The 13,340-nt window shown below is 39.4% G+C and overlaps 1 protein-coding gene across 1 annotated transcript in view; it reads left to right on the forward strand.

Moving 5' to 3' along the window:
* Nucleotides 1-13,340, forward strand: part of LOC126235648 (dynein axonemal heavy chain 3) — a 1,245,905-nt gene that overhangs the window by 1,020,599 nt on the left and 211,966 nt on the right. Inside the window, exon 54 of the mRNA XM_049944362.1 lies at nucleotides 861-997. Coding sequence (XP_049800319.1) covers nucleotides 861-997 — 137 coding nt within the window. The remainder of the gene's footprint in view (nucleotides 1-860; nucleotides 998-13,340) is intronic.

The raw sequence follows: 13,340 nt of genomic DNA on the forward strand, positions 1-13,340 counted from the left end.
GCTTAACTGTAGCATTCATTCATGTTAGTCTCTTGGTTTTGTTAATTATGATTTAAGACAATTAGATGTTGAAAATTTCCTATGACACAATTTTATACTTATAGTAGCGAGATTTTACAGACCTTCTAGTATGAACTTCAATAATCAAAACAGACCATGGTTACATACTACAGTTTTAAGAAATAATCTTCAGAAGCATTGAACTCTCCTAAGAAGGTTCTGACTACCCTATCAATTCTTAAAAGATTTTATGTGGCTTAAATTCTGAGGACTTGGAATTCTTAAACTTTTCACATAACTCTATACTTCTTCCCACCAGAATGAAAGGCCACTGCCACTGCCCAAGAACAGAGATGACCATCCATTGGTGAAACACACTGCTAAGCATGACACACTCCAGTTCAGTGGCTGCTTCACAACCTGTACCATTTGAATCCCCCTCCCCCTTTCCATTTCTCTTTCCCCACGTTTTCTGCAAAGAACACAGATGCCTCATTGCTAATGAGAGTGTGTACATTTGGGTGTCTGTGTGGTTGTTAGTGTGAATGTGTGTACTCTTACTAGAAAAAGAGCAAAAGCGAGAGCTCAAAAGCTAGCATTAACTGTTCTCTATTAAGTGTTCCTGTGTGGCACACACCAGTCCTCCATAGGTAGGTGGTTGCCTTTCCCTTATTTTTTGTATTTTTTCTACCCAGGAATTTCCATTAGTGGTATAGTGTAATAGTGTATTATTTTACTGTTAATTTTGTGGTAAATGTAATGTCCATCATTGATCATGATTATACAAATGAAATATTGTTATCAGTGTGTGTCTTTCATTTGGTTGGTATGAGTTTGTAATGGCTTTCACCATATTTCAGGGTTTGGTGTGTGAAGAGAATTGGTCATTTCTTCTGACAGGAGGTGTTGCATTAGATAATCCATATGCAAATCCTGCACCTACTTGGCTGACAGACAAGTCATGGTCCGAGATCGTCAGAGCGTCATCTTTGCCAAAGTCAGTTACATGTTTTTTATGTATTGTTATATCACTTTCTTCCACACGTACAATGCAATGTGAAATATTTACATTTTCTGTTCTATTAACTCTTTAAACAGTACTTTCACAGAAGCAGGACTCTCACCTTTGAAATTACATGCATTTAAAGAGGTCAGGGAAACTGATTGTACAGTGTCACATAATGTAGAAGAAAATGCTGCTGATGCAGACTTGCTGTTTCGTAATTTACACAAAACTACAAGAAAACACAATTTAAGTTGCTGACTGTACCAACAACACTAAATTGAACTCAGCAAAATATTCGAAATTCTTTTGAAGTTTCTAATTACTTGGTGCAGCAAGTCCCAAATCTTTTTTTAATGTGATTTTTAGCAAAACTTAGCCATAAAATAGGAATAAATCTGGAACCTGAAGTAAATGGTACAGTAATGAAATGTTGTCACATTATTAAGGATTCTAACAATAGAAACTCCAGATAGGAATATCAACAATGTAGGTAAAGATTGCTACTTACCATAAAGAAGACATGTTAAGTTACAGACAGGCACAATTAAAAGACACTTACCTAAAGCTTTCGGCCACAGCCTTAATTGGTAAAAGAGAAAAATTCACTATTCATACACACAAGCAAGCACACCTCATGCACAAATGACTGCCAACTCTAGCAGTTCAGGCCAGAAGGCAACTCTCACATGGGATGCAAGCAGTAATGTGGAGATGGCAGGAAGGGGAAGGGATGGTAGTTAGTATGTGGGGAGACAGGTGAACACCGTCTGGTAAAGTTTGCAGTAACTAGAATGCCAACAAGCACAGCATCAGAAGGTTGTGGGGCAGGGAGTTGGGGGAAAACGGAGACAAAAAAGAGAGAAGTGGGGAAAGATGGGTGCATGTATTGGCAGAGGGTGGGAGACAAAAATGGGGAGGAGATGATAGGACATATGGGGTGGAAACTGTTGGGTGGAGGGTGTGGGAAGAGTATGTTACCATACGTTCAAGCTGGGATAACTGCAGGGGCAGAGAATGACTTGTAAGGATAACTCCCATCTGCACAGTTCAAAAAAGCAGGTAGTGGAAGGGAGGATCAAGATGGTTCAGATAGTAAAGGAGCCATTAAAAAAAGCATGTTAGTTCAGCTGCATGTTGTGTCATGAGGTGGTCTATTTTGCTCTCGGCCACAGTTTTGTGGTGGACATTCATCCCGGTGGACAGCTAGCTGTTAGTCATACCGATATAAAAAGCTGTGCAGTGATTGCAGCAGATACAGTAAATCACTCGGATGCTATCACAGGTGGCCTGGCGCACGGTGGGGTAGAATAAACCCGCGACAGGCCTGCAATAGGAACTGCTGAGTGGGTGGATTGGGCAGATCTTGCACCTGTGTCTTTCATAGGGACATGATTGTTTTGGAAAAGGGTTGGGATTGGGAATGGCATAGGGATGGACTAGGTTGTTGTGGATATTGGGTGGATGATAGAACACCGCTTCAGAGAAGGGTGGGAATTATCTAAGGTAGGATGTCCCCCATTCCTGGGCATGATGACAGGTAATCAGAGCACTGACAAAGGATGTGGTTCAGTTGCTCCAGTGAGGGGTGATACTGGTGTGTTAAATCGTATTATTTTTTCATTCTTTTCTTTTATACATGCAAACTATATGTAAATCGAATGGGTTATAGACCCTGACAAAAATAAATTAATGAGTTGTTTTGTGGCAAAGACAATGTTTTGATACATATGTATGAAACAAAATAAGAAATATGCATTTCAGTTAATTAATTCCTGTATCTTCACAGGTTTGTTTCAGAAAGAGGTCATTTACAGATGTATTCTTGGATCCATTGTACCAGCATTGTTAAAAATTGTGTATCTTAACCATACATTAAAAGTTGTAACAAGTGCTATCAGAGCAACGCAGTGCATGTGCATTATGGAGCAAGCTAGTCAACAAACCACAAGTGCATGTGCCCAGACAGGCAGAGCTTGGAGTCTTGGAGTGCCCAAAACAAACAAACCTGATGAGATACAGCCTGCACTAGCATTTGTAAAGCCTATTGAATAAACAGGTACAGAGAAAATTAAGAGAGAGTCTATACTACAACTATGACTATTTACAAAATACACACACACACAAAGATAAGCTAGGGGATTATATACACAGGAAAGGGATGATAAACTACAAGATATATACTTAACCTATGCAGCTATATACATTGTAATTGTATAATATTTACAAATTTAAGTATTGAAAGTGCACACACTTATTATACTTGATGGATGAGAAAAGTCTTGCTGCAGGTAAACAAGTGAGTACAGTATAAGTGGCAATCTGAGTAAGAGGTCACACCACACCTCTAATACACTATCTTTCAGATTTATAAGGCAAGTAGAGACGCACACATGACATTGAATAAGTCTTGTGTTAGCAGGACTGCACATTGAAATGAATGAATACATGGTTGGATAAATGAAAGAGCTATTAGTAGCCATCAAACCTGAAGATTTAGTTCTAAGTTAGTATTAAGTTTTTTCTTCCAGGGAATGATGCATCAACATGTCCTAAAGAAAGCTAAATGCTTGTAGTGTTAGGTACCATATAAACATTAGAAAGGACCACATCACAAGTAAATATAGTTGTAAGTTTATGACATGTGTGAATGTGATAGTGTGAAAGTATGTGAAGAAGAAAACATTTGCAGTCTGTCACATATCATGATGCTGAACTAAGGAGGAGCACTACCAAATAATCAAGGGGTTGAAACCTAACTAATGTGAGTGTCAACTACCCACGAAAGTGTCAAACGCCTGAATTACATTGAAATTTTTATGGATGTTTGTTACTTATGTAAAAACTGTTTTATGCTCATTGTACATAACATGTCATAATGATGATACAACTCTGTATACCTCATCACATTTAGCTGCATTTTTAAACACTGAATAATGTAATGAAATTGGAAACAAAATGACAAGTAATGACCCTATGTATAAAAAGGGGAGAGAATATGTTATAGACTATAATGTATATGAATGACAATAATGGCATCAACAAATAAATAGGATAAGTGTATTTTGTAATTGTATTTGTATTTAATTATGTTATGTGTTTGTTGAAAGGGCAATACAGTAACTTTATGTATTGCAACTGTATGAAAGAAATGCAAAAACTAAGTGCAAAAACATACAAAACCTGGCTGCAAAGTCTTAAGTGCACATGTGATAAAACAATATGTGGATGTGAGCGTGACAAACTAAAAATGGCAATACTTTGTGTAAAATGAATTTCCTGTGCCCAGCAACAATGTAAAAGCAGCAAGGAACTTACCTTGTTGACAGATGTTGGATGTACAGCTGATGTCACCACTGAATAAGTGAGAATGACGTCATGAGATAAATTCCTCGGGCCACTGATGTGGAAACCAATTATCACTACATTTATCACTACATCAAAGATTTCACAAAGGGTCACGCCATTGAACACGAGCTTTACAAATTTGTGCACTGAAAGCTACTGTAAATGCATGACATGGACACTCTGGCCTCTTGCTGAACATATGAGTGCAAACTGGGATGGTAACGCATGCTTCGCAAGCTAAACACTGTGCAGATGCTGACTGACAACAATGGAACTATGCAGTTACAGCAAGTACTTTGTTAGGAGAAAAAACTTATATATGTATCTGTAAAAGAAGCTAATGTGCCCACATAAATTGATAACAACTCAGGATAACTCCAATGGCCGAAAATAAAGGTTGTGCTCATACCAGCCAGGATTATCAACCCTCAAAAAGGGAAATTAGCTCAGGCACTGTGCACCTCCATATGACATCAGTGCAGAGCGGGACAATTGTGTTGAATTATATTTTTTTTTTCATTTTTTTTCTTTCATTTTTTTTCTTTTTATACATGTAAACTATATGTAAACTGAACAGGTTATAAACCCTGTCAAAGATAAGTTAATAAGTTGTTTTGTGCAATGATAATGTTTTGATACATCTGTATCAAATAAAATAAGATATATGCTCTTCAGTTTATTAATTCCTGTATCTTCACCTGTTTGTTTTGGAAAGTGGTAGGATATGGACATATGCTTGGATCCATCATACAAGGACTGTTAAAAATTGTGTATCTCAACCATACATTAGAAGTGTTATAAAAAGTTATTAGGAAGGTAAAATTAATTCCCACATTTTGGACATCCATCCCTGTCTGTTCATCATTTCACCCATTGCCGAGATCCTGCATAAGGAGATTTGTAGCAGATAAGAGGAATTTGCGCGAACAGTGGAGGAGCAATCCTGCATCGGCATTGTTATAATCCAGACTATGCGCAGTGGAATTAATGTGAAGCAGTACGTAATGTAAATTATAAATAATGATCTTTAATGTATTGATATTGAAGGTCTGTTGGTATCGGTATCAGTTAAAGTCACCCAGAATTGTGTACTGATTCATAAACTACCTTCCAATTTCTTTCAACTATTCTTTCCAATCAATTTTTCCAATTATTCAAGTAATTATCAAGCAATTTCCACCACCTATATCCCTCCCACATATATATATCTATTTACTGGGTGACGAAGGTAGCACTCCTATGTGGCTAGTTCTTGTGGGTGTGGGAGGACTGTGATTGTAATGGGAAATGGCACAGAAAATCTGTTTGCAGATGAAGTCTGGGAGATAGTGCCTGCCTTCAAATAAAATAAATGTCGTGTGACTAGGGCCTCCCGTTGGGTAGACCGTTCACTGGGTGCAAGTCTTTTGATTTGACACCACTTCAGCGACTTCCATGTCGATGGGGATGAAATGATGATGATTAGGACAACACAACACTTATCCCCTAAGCAGAGAAAATCTCCGACCCAGCCAGGAATCGAACCCGGACCCTTAGGATTGATATTGTGTTGCGCTGACCACTCAGCTACTGGGGACAGACTGCCTGCCTCTGAAGGCCTTGGTGAGACCCATAGTGTAAAGAGCAAGGGTGTTCTTGTCACTGCAGACATACCATCCCCAGGTGGGTTTAATGTGGACAGAGGTACAAATGGAGCTGTGAGAATGGAGGAGGTCAACCTCTAGGAAGGTGGCACACTGGGTTGAGGAGGACTAAGCGAAGTGGATGGGAGAGAAGGTGTTGAGGTTGTGAAGGAATGAAGATAGGGTCTCTTGGTCCTGAGTTCAGATCACGAAGATATCATCCATGAACTTGTAAAAGACAAGGGGTTTTGGACTTTATGAGGCTAGGAAAGTCTCCTCTAATCCTCTAAGATGGCTCATAAACAGGTTCACATAGGAGGGTGCCATGTGGGTGCCCATGGTTGTTTCTGTACCTTCCCTTCAGAGTTGTGGGTTAGGATATAGTTAGTACCATGTATGAGGAATGAGGTAGTGGATATGGAGTGTGAAGAGCATTGGGAAATCTACTGTTCAATAGCAGTAAGACTGTAGGCATGAGGAATGTTAGTGTATGTTAGTGTATACAGAGGTGGTGTCAACAGTGACGAGTAGGGTTCCAGGAGGTATAGGGGTGGGATGGTAGAGAGTTGGTGAAGGAAGTAATTGATGTCTTTGATTCAGGATGCTAGATTACAGACAGTTGGTTGGCAGTGGTGGTCAAAGAGAGCTGAAATTCTTTCGACGGGGTTACAGTAATTAGCCACGATGGGATTGTGGGAAACGTGTAGAAGATGGGTGTACGAAGTGTCATAGGGGTGGGGAGGAAAATGGATCCAGGGGAGAGGTTCTGGGAATAGCTATAGGCATTAAGCAGGGATTGAAGGTTATGTTGGAATTTTGGGATGGGATCACTCTGGCAGAGTTAATAGGTGGAAGAGTCAGATAATTGACAGAAGCATTCTACGAGGTAGTCACTGCAATTCATAACAACAGTGGCGGAATTTTTTTGGTGTTCTTAGGAAGCGGCCTGGGGAAGTAATGGTGAGGCTAAGTTGGTGGCAAGGAATTCCTGGAAGGTGGCCAGCAGTTGGTGAGGTGACGAAAGGGGGGGGGGGGGGCTGATGGTTGGATGGTTGTTGTATGAACTGAAAAAGACGTGGTTCAGTGTTGGAATTAGGTTGCTTTTGGTAGGATGGATTGGCGGCCAAGAAGTGTTCCCATTGTGGAGATTGGGGGAAGGAGATTATCCCTGACAAGTCCAACACAGTTAAATTTGCTCTTAGGTCTAAAGGTGAGGCCTTTGGATAGGACTGAACCACTTCCTTCACCGAGTCTCCACCAACCCCACCCATTTACCTCCTGGATCCGTACTTGTCACTTTTGAGTCCACCTCCCTATACACTAACATCCTCTTACAGCTATTGAACACTATCTTTCCCAACTTCCTTCAGACTTCAAATCCACCACTTCATTCCTCATACACCATACTATCTTTATCCTAACCCACAATTACTTCTCCTTTGAAGGGAAGGTATACAAACAATCTGCAGCATGGCCACGGGCACCAGCATGGCATCGAACCTGTTTGTGGGTCATCTATAGGAGACCTTCCAAGTCTCCCAGAATGCCATACCCCTTGTCTGGTTCAGGTTCATTGATTATTCTTCATTGTCTGGACTCAAGGCCTATTTTCATTCATTTACAACCTCGACACCTTTTCTCTCATCTGCCTCACCTTGTGGTTCTCAACTGAGTGTGACACCTTTCTAGACTTTGACTTTCCCCTCTGTGGTGGCTCCATCAACACCTCTGTCCACATTAAATACACTGATCACAAACAGTACCTGCATTTCGACAGCTGTGATTCCTTTCGTACCAAAAAATCCCTCATATACAGCTTTGCAACCAGTGGATGTTCTATGCCCTGCACACTCCGCCAAACAGCGTTTCTCTCTCCCCCCCACCCGTGCATCAGTATCCATTCCCCTTACCTGTCCCCCCAGATTGCTGCTTGTGTCCCATGTTATAGTTGCATTCCAGCCCAAGTTGCTGGAGTTGGCGGTTATTTGTGTGTGAGATGTCCTCGCTTGTGTGTGTGAATGGTAAGTGCTTCTTTCTTGCCGATGAAGACTGTGGTGGAAAGCTTTATGTAAGTGTCTTTTAGTTGTGCCTGTCTGCAGCTTAAAGCTTCTTCTTTATGGTTAGTAGCATTTATCTTTTCCTACATTATTAAAATTCTAGAATTTTTCTAGGTGTGAATGGTGCACATGGTGGCCGTGGGGTGGGCAGGGTGGGGCGAGAGGTGGGGGGTTAGAGATAGCTGATTTTATGCATTTTACATGAAATGTATTCAATTTTTAAAAGTGAATATCTGAAAACTAATGTAAATTTTTCTCAATTATATCCACCCGGCTCCAAATCCTGTGTGCTAATGGTATCCCCACAGTGTGCGTCAGCACCATTCATCTAATCATAACTTAAGTAATTAACACAGTATCATTTGAAGAAAACTATAAAGATGTAACAAATGCTCCTATGTGAGTACTAAACTGAACATGTGTGTACAGCACTATAATGAATACCCTCCAAATGAAAAAATAATAATTTTTATATATATATAAAAAAAAATCTCTGGTGGAGATGAAAGCTTGAATTTAATCAAGAGGATTATTTCACCTTTGTAAAGGCTAATTTTTATTTTGTTTCAGATGACTCTATTTATCAGACATGTTTAGAAAGTATTGAATGTTTTACAGAATTTCAAACACTTTCTGGAAGCAGAAGTTTTCATGTGATTGAGCCATTAGATTGATAAGCAAAATTGTAAGAATGTGGGATCAGTAATTATATGGAATTCAGCTGAAAATGCAATTTAAGGAATAAATAGAAATAGCTTGTGAGATAAGAACATCTGACGCCATTGATATATTTAGCTTGTAAATACTAAAATTTCTGGTGCTTTGGTATCATTGTGGAAGAAAATATGTGAGAAAATGATGTTACTGTTCCGTTGTCACAATGGCTGAAATGAGAGGATTGTGGTGTAATTATTACTTCTAATGTGGTATAATGTTCTTTACTACCGTGTGACCATTGTTCTCTTTGATCTCTTCTCCAAATATTTCATAATTACTTTAAAATTGAGGACAGATACCTCTTTACATACCATTTATGTAAATAACTTTCCACGTTAATTTTGAGTTAAACAGATACTATATTCTCTTCATTGCTTTATAGATAAACCACATTAAATGGCCATGTTCATCCTTTCCAATAAACAAGACAGAGAAGGTAATCTTTTCAAAGTTCATTTCCTGTCTCTTATAACATGTGTGTATCATTAATATAACCACTCTTTGGAAGTCTGCAATTCTCCAGGACAAGATACAAGGAAGTTGAATCACTTGTCTTTCATTATAGTGTACCATGTGCAAAACAAAAATAAAATCAGTGGAAAATATCAGTACATTTACGTTCAACATGTTATTTTATGTTGTTGTTTTCTTATTGTGTAAATAACTTTTTTTATGAGTTTCTTTCGTCAACAAGAAGATGTAGGAATGTAGATCACTCCTCTGTTGCGATATGTAACAATGAAAGTTAGTATCCCAATGTAAATTCTTCATGTGCTTGCTATTGTTTAACCTCGTGAAACATCAAGTGGAAGAGCAGATGAGCTCTATTTATAGAAAGAAAGTTACTATTTTAAAGTACTTTAATTTTATATAGTGTGGTTAAAAAGGAGAAAATCAGTTGTTGTTTCAATTTTATTTTTTAAAAGAACAGTTTGTTTCCTAAGTTTAATTGCTTAAAAATTTAGTTTTATCATAAGCATACAGCCCAAGACCTATCACATTGCTTGTTCCCACTCTATCAGTGATTAATCATGCTCATCCCATTTGATCAATGATTTTTATACAAAGTATTATTTATTAATAAAGATAATATCACTGACAAGATAAAAAAATTAAAAGAAGTTTTACAAATGTTTGAACAATAACTGATTTTGTAAGGCAACCAAATGGAAACTCACCTTAACTTCCCAATATGGCAGGAAAAATACCATAAAGAAACAGAAAGCCAACTAATTTTATTCTGCCATGTGATAGCCCCTGCTTTGAGAAATATTTTGGGATAAAGGTTTTTGGGCTATCCCTTCCCCCCTATATATGATATTGAATGAACCAATGAACCTTATGGTTTTTTCACAAAATGGAACACAATAATCTAATTGTATAAATGTCTGGTGTCAGTTCTTTTGGACACATCCAGAAGAACAGACACCACACAGAATCTACAGCTGTTATACATGAATGTAAATTGAAGGTGGAGAGGGGAAGAAAGAAAAGGAAAGGGGAGGGATCACTGCTGTCAGCTGCATTGCAACATTACACAGAATCGGCAGCAATGAGTGAAAATGTATATGGGACCAGGATTCGAACCCGGGATTTCCTGCTTACTAGGCAGGTGCAGTAAGCCCCGTGCCACGACACAGTGTTATCGCAACTGCACAGGCTCTCTCAGCTCGCCTCACAGCCAATCCACTCTCCCAATGTGTGCCACCTATTTGCAGCGCATGTACATTTCCTCTATATTTGCTCTTCTGAGATTCTTACAGGAGGTCAGATGTATTTGCACATCTGCACTAAAGAAGGTGGATTGATTGCCCAGATAGGCAGTGGTTACTGCACCTGCCTAGTAAGCAGGAGATCCCACATTCGAATCCTGGTCTGGTACACATTTTCACTCATTGCCACCGACTCTGCGTAATGTCGCTATGCAGCTGACAGCAGGGTTTAAGTACAGTAATCTAAATACAATTTTTTTACTACCTCAGTAAGTTTACTTGGAGGTATTACGTAATTTTGTTTACAATCATTATACTTTATCACTTTGGCTCCTGAGCCATTGTGCGCGGGTGTCTACCGTAAAGACTGGCTGATTTTAACGTATTTTGAACTACTAAAACTCATGAAAGGTTTCAGTTATAGCAATACAATTACCCTTCTTGGAAAACCTAGACTTTCTTGTTTAAAACCATATATAATACCTTTCTCTTGAATTAATACATACTTTTGACAAGCGTTATTATTATAACATTGTTTTTGAAAAAAGGAAAAATTTGCCAAAGGTATATTCCTGTATTTTCTAGAAGGATTTTTTTTATTTTACATAGAAATTGTAATTATGATGGATACAGTATGTTTTATCTACAGTAACCTCCTGTAACTATTTTAGGATGGAATTTTTGCTCTTTGTGTGGTAAATTTTGAAGCGCGGCATTTTGCACAATGCAACTTTACATTCACTACACTGGTAGCTTGTGTCTTTTCGCCACACTTTGCCAGAAACTTCCTTATTTCCATAAGTGTAACTCCTTTCCTCTTTCTTCTTTGATAATGAGCAGGTAGGTGAAAGGGTGTGGTGTGCGTACTGTAAGACCTTCGGTACACACACCATCAGATTATTTGACTTGTCACTCCAACAAAGTAGGCTAGTGTCAGCAATATGTCTCGTGGTCTTATCGTGGCGTGTTTATCTTCTGCCGTTAGGTCAGACAATAGAAATGCCACTTGCACTCTTAGAGTAGCAGATTGACGGTGACCGACTTTAAACAGAACTTGATTAATTTTCACACACATTTATTAAAATAATAAAAAGCATAGATCTTACATAACTTGATTCTGGATGCTGTTTACAATTGACATTCTGAAGTTCCTGTGGTCTTGGTCTGTTAATCTTATTCTCACATATCTCTGATACTTGACAAAGTGTCTATACATTTCTCTTCATGGCAAAATGGAAATGTCGTGTGGCTAGGGCCTCCCGTCGGGTAGACCGTTCGCCTGGTGCAGGTCTTTCGGTTTGACGCCACCCAGTCCCTGAGCGGAGAAAATTTCCGACCCAGCCGGGAATCGAACCCGGGCCCTTAGGATTGACAGTCTGTCACGCTGACCACTCAGCTACCGGGGCGGACTCTTCATGGCTATGTATAGGAATATGATAATCTTATTAGGCGCAGACTGAAACTTGACTATAGACTGGTACAGACAAATGTAGACTGGTGCAGACTAATGCAGACTGACTAATCGGAGGTCTGTACACTCGTTATAATACCTCGAACGTTCAGGTATCACTGCGCGAGTGTGATCCACGAGGAGAAAAGGTTCTACATTAGCAGCAATCTCATTGGCTGCATTACATATTAATACGTGGATCGGTGGAAGCAGAATTTGGTCCATCTCTAAGGCAACGCCATCTCGTAGTGCGGAGAAGGACGAGCGCTGCGCCTGCGCTGTTGTGCTTAGTGGGGCGCACTCTATTGGGAAAGTTGTGTACGTGCTGACTACACGGAACTATGTACACAACAAAGGGAATTTGTGCTTTGTAATTTCCTGATGCATTGTGGAGCATACAGATTAGTTTGTTCCTTTATATGTTTCATCATACTGTCTGTCAGGAAATATGAAAAAAATTCTAGAGGTGCACTGTTCTGGTCTAAACTGACAACACTGCATATTCTGCATTGTCCTGAGAATAGATCGATATCTGGTGCACGATCAGTTGTTGTCCAACCTTCCTCAGAATCGGTGCGGCGCGCAGGTCTCGGCTTCCCCCTCGCCGTCAGCCTCGCTCATTCTTCAGGTACAATGTAGACGGGATTAGTTGCTGCTGAAGTGCTTGGACACCTGCTCTCCTCTTCTGAATCTATCAGAAGAGTAGTATTTGCAAATAAAATCATAATTACATACTGAGAGTTTTTTCAGTGAAAATCTGAACAAAAATTATAGATGTTTTGTTGCCAGAATTCTTTACCTAAACTGCCAGAAACTTCTTCTTGAACATAGTCCACATCATCATCAGAGTCATCTACAATATCTTCCTCTGACAAATCAACGTCACTTTCTTCTAAATCACGATATAACTCGCGAGCAATTTCTTTGTCCGTCAAGCCACGCTTCGCCATGTCGATGCCACTGAGACCGCGCGGGAAAAAAATCACTGCTCACAAAACCTGACAAATAAAGACGTAAGCACACCCTTCCACACCATGCCCACACTATCTAGTGACCAATACTTAAACTACAGTCCATGCAGCGCCTCCCAGACAAGCGGGAGCCGTAAGAACACACAAAGGAAAGAAGGGGAAGAACGAGAACACGCACCTGTAAAATTACAGGCGCCGGACTTTCGGGCAGGTCGCGCATGCTCGTATTTTTACGGGCGTCGGTGCCTAAGTGTTAAATTACATAACTACCAGATGTGACAAAGATTGGATGTTAGATGAAAAAATAATAATTCATTTTCAAAAGGTTAGCAAGTGTCATTTTGCACCACTGTAGTGTTAAAAATGTCAAAGCTTCTAAACTTTGAAACACTATAATATGAAAATAGAGAGGGATAAAAAGCTAAAATTTTGTATGGTTAGTTATCTCTGTATGGAGGAC

Source organism: Schistocerca nitens, chromosome 2 (assembly GCF_023898315.1).
Source record: "Schistocerca nitens isolate TAMUIC-IGC-003100 chromosome 2, iqSchNite1.1, whole genome shotgun sequence".
Taxonomy (NCBI): domain Eukaryota; kingdom Metazoa; phylum Arthropoda; class Insecta; order Orthoptera; family Acrididae; genus Schistocerca; species Schistocerca nitens.